The 4,522-nt window shown below is 36.6% G+C and overlaps 1 protein-coding gene across 1 annotated transcript; it reads left to right on the top strand.

Moving 5' to 3' along the window:
- Positions 1-693: 693 nt before the first annotated feature.
- Positions 694-2,840, top strand: LOC149843290 (uncharacterized). Its single transcript, XM_090001771.1, has 5 exons — positions 694-727; positions 812-1,138; positions 1,221-1,325; positions 1,424-1,777; positions 2,600-2,840. The coding sequence occupies exons 1-5, from the start codon at positions 725-727 to the stop codon at positions 2,684-2,686; spliced, it is 876 nt and encodes a 291-aa protein (XP_089857897.1). The 5' UTR covers positions 694-724; the 3' UTR covers positions 2,687-2,840.
- The last annotated feature ends 1,682 nt before the right edge of the window (positions 2,841-4,522 follow it).

The following is a 4,522-nucleotide window of genomic DNA, read 5'->3' as shown; positions in this document are numbered from 1 at the left end:
TTTTATTTCAATGTATTGTAATACTTGATACGAATGATTCGAATGCATTGTAATTTATCTGAATGTATTATAATTTATGCAATTAACGAATGATTTGAATTAGTGCAATACTTGATGTCAATGATTTGAATTATTTGAATGCATTGCAATGCTTGATGTGAATGACTTGAATGCATTGTAATACTTGATGTGAATTATTTGAATGTATTGTATGACATGTTATTTGTTAGAATATGGTTCGTGGAGGTTATAGTGGTCGCTCATCCAGTAGTAGCCAGGCTCAACCTTCATCTTCACGGGCTCCTGTGATAGGTATATCATATAACTAATTAGATGCTTGATTAGTTCAAATGCACATTCTGAGAACTTGGTGTGTATTTTTTTACAGATGATGTTGCGCCTGTATACGACCCACCTACACCAGTTGATCGCACAAGTCAACAGCCAACACAGGAAACAGGGTCTTCACAGGCTGGCACAAGAAGACTCATTCGAATAGTGTATATCGATAATCGACCGTAAGTATTTTGTTTTCAATTATTGCATATCTTTTAAATATTTTATATTGATATTTACTGTGTAACAATTCATGTGCAGCACGAGGTTTGAGCCACAAGAAGTAGTACGGGAGATTAGGAATTCACTTCTTCAACATCTACCAGGACCAGTTGCTCAATGGAAAGAGTACCCAAAGGAGGTATTAGACAGATTGTGGTCCTCATTCATGGTATACAGTTGTTCCTCATAGTTAATGTGTTTCATATTTAATTTATTTAAGCAATGTCTACTAACTTTCTGAAAATATTTGTAGGCTTCGAATCGCTTTGCAACTACGGTGGAAGAAAATGATGCAAGGAAGGTGTGGCAGAAGGTGGCTGCCAATCGATTTGCAGACATGCTGCACACTATGAAGACTGCAGCAAAAAAAGCATCTGGCGTAGTAGATGATCCATTACTGTGGAAGGGCCATGGTCCTATTACTATCAGGAGAGATTACTGGGATGAAATGTGCGATATGTGGGCGGGAGATGCATTTAAAAATCGCTCTGCGAAGGCTTCACAAAATCGATCGAAGATGCCCGAAGCCCATCTACACACAGGTGGATCTAAGACATTTGGGAGCCACCTAAAGAAAATGGTAACTCATCAATATATAATATTAATTTTATAAGTATAGTTGCAAATTTGTGTACTAAATCTTTTGTCATTTAACTTCGCAGGAAGCAGAAAAAGGAGGCAGTGTACCATATAAGGATGTGTTTGTAGAAACACATAAACGGAAGACCACGGGAGTCTTCGTATCAGAGAAGGCGAGAACGACAACGGTATGTATTAATTCTATTAATAATCATTGCAATATATATGCAAGTCATCATAATGTTATCATTAATTATTAATGAATACTTTAAACATTATTTTGTAGGAGGCATATGAGCAACAAATGGTAGAGCGATATGGTGAAGACGCTACTCAGCATCCATCATTTGATCCTACAGCATGGGTGACTGCAGCAGGTGAACCCAAAAAAGGTCGCGTGTTCGGGTTTGGGAGTAATATGAACACTTCACCAGTTATTGGTTCTTCCAGTTACGGCTCACCAACTTCTTGCGCCGACATAAGCTCCAAGCAGCCGACTATTCTTTCCGGTGATGATGTACGCGAGATCATTAATGAATCACTGAATAACTACTTCCAATACACCGTCGCCCCCTTTCTCCGAAATGAGATCAAGGCCGCTGTTCAGGATAGGGGATCTTCGATTCCAGGTCCCTCTCAGGTATAATCACATATATAGTTTTTTTGACTATCTTAAAGCACATCTGAGCATGGTAGAATCACATATAGAGTTTTTCTAGATGCCTTAGAACACATATGAACATGCTATAATCACATATTCAATTTTTTTACTGCCTTAGCACACATATGAGCATGATAGAATCACATATATATATATTTAACTTTTTGTCTGTCTTAGAGCACATATGAGCATGATAGAATCACATATAAAGTTTTTTTGATTGCATTAGAACACATAAGCATGCTATAATCACATATTCAGTTTTTTTACTGCCTAAGAACACATATGAGCATATTATAATCACATATTCTGTTTTTTGACTGCCTTAGCACACATATGAACATGCTATAATAACATATAGAGTTTTTTAACTGCCTTAGAACACATATGAACATGTTATATATCATTTATGATAGAATCACATATAAAATTTTTGGCTTTGCCTGCCTTAGAGCACATATGAGCATGCTATATTCACATATTCAATTTTTTTACTGCCTTAGCACACATACGAGCATGATCGAATCACATATATAGTTTTTTGCTTGCCTTAAAGCACATCTGAGCATGGTAGAATCACATATAGAGTTTTTTTATATGCCTTAGAACACATATGAACATGCTATAATCACATATTCAATTTTTTGACTGCCTTAGCACACATATGAGCATGATAGAATCACATATAGAGTTTTTTTATTGCCTTAGATCACACATGAGCACATGATAGAATCACATATAGTGTGTAATTTATTTCATTATATTTTGTTTATCAATACTGACTGTTCTTTTCTTGTGTAGGCTGCTAGCGATAATCAGGGTAGTGGAGCTGAAGGGACAGATAAAGACAATGAACAAGAAGACGCACAAAATCTTGGCGATGATTAGAGGACTGTGTTGAAGAAGTTCTATTTTTTTTATTTTTCCTAATTGTAATTGTTGAATTGTAAATAATTAAACTTCTTAGTTTTAAGGTGGAACGATTAATTATTATAGATACTTGTTATATGAATTTTTTTGTGTGGTTTGTTTTTTATTTACAGGAAATATAAATTGTACAGGAAATATAAATTGTACAGTTCTCCGTAATTAATTTTTAAATAAATTTTTTTTGATTTTTTTTCGTTTTTGCGACGGATTAGCGACGGATGATTCCGTCGCTATTCATATTAATCTAGCGACGGCTTAGCGACGGAATTAAATCCGTCGCCACGCCGTGGTCGCCGTTTAGTACCGGCGGATTGGCGACGGAATATAGCGCTCGTTATTCCGTCGCAATTAGCGACGGACTTGGCGACGGAATAATTCCGTCGCCAGTTAGCGTCGAAATATTCGCGACGTAAGCATACTGTCGCCGCGTTGTCGCTAATCCGTCGCTAACATGGTTAGCGACGGATTAGCGACGGATTAGCGACGAAAGGTGGTCGTCGCTAATCTACTGCTCTGTTGTAGTGTTTCGTCCTCTATAGCTACCATGATTTCCATTATTCTTGCCTCTATATCCACCCCGCCAATTCGAATTTTGATTTTGGCGAGTAGTAAGATTGACTGTGGGCATAGTAAAATCAAGGACCAACTCATTTTCACTTAATTTTGCTTCATGAATCAACAAAAGTCCATGGAGTTCATTAAGTGTGATAGGTTCGATGCGATTAATAATGAATGTATGAAACAAATTGAATTCAGACGGTAGGCCACGAAGAATATGAGTCATCAAATCATCTTCAGAAACTCATTTGGCGGCAACGACCAGTTGATGCAAGATTTTTTTTCGCGTCCTGTACATATTCTTTAATGCTTTGAGTGCCTTTCTTTAACTCAAATAGGTAAATTTTTAATTGTATAATTCAAGCTCGAGACTGAGCAGTATAAGCAAGTTTTAAAGTATTCCAGACCTCGTAGAACGTGAAGAGGCCCACAACATGAGTATGGACAGATTCAGATAGCAAAGATAAGATCCAACTAATTAAAAGTTGATCTTGATGATGCCATAATAGAAAATCTGGATTGATTTCTTCTGAATTCATTTTGAATTTCATTGGACAAGGCTTAGACCCATCAACGAGACCAATAAGGTTATACAATTTCAAGATAGGTAGAAATTGTGATTTCCATAACAAATAATTGTCGGTGGTTAATTTGGTAGTTAAAATATGATGAAGCTCAGATTGAAAATTCGGTTGGGGTAAAATCATACTGAGATTAATTGAAGCTTCTGATTGATTTTTGGGCTGTTGAGTATTGTTGGAGAATGAGGTTGAGCTTGCCATTGACGCGAACGATTATGGCTTTGATACCATAAAATGAACCAACACTCACACAATGAAATCAGACACAACAACTAAACTTGCACTGGAACACAGCCGATTTAACATGGTTCGGTATAAACCTACGTACACAATAATGTCTCTCTATTCTGAACTCACGAATAGAGGTTCTCTATTAATGTCTTTATATGTGTTACATTGAGAGTCTAATATAGCAAGAGTGGTATGAGGACAGGGAGTCCTAATCTTAGCCAAAAGTTTAGCAGCCTTATCATAAGCTTTTGATAAAAACCCACTGAGCATTGAACGGTTTTTTGCACTCTTATCTCAACAAGTTTATCATGATCTTCAGGGAGGACATTTGCCTTATCTTGCTCTTCATTAGAACTCTTAGAAAATGTTTTCTTCAGTGGAACTCTTACAGAACAGTATGGAATCTTAACTTAACAATCTAGCT

The sequence above is a fragment of the Nuphar pumila genome, chromosome 3 (assembly GCF_984573655.1).
Source record: "Nuphar pumila chromosome 3, dmNupPumi1.hap1.1, whole genome shotgun sequence".
Classification (NCBI taxonomy): domain Eukaryota; kingdom Viridiplantae; phylum Streptophyta; class Magnoliopsida; order Nymphaeales; family Nymphaeaceae; genus Nuphar; species Nuphar pumila.
This window is presented reverse-complemented; position numbering and strand designations above follow the sequence as displayed.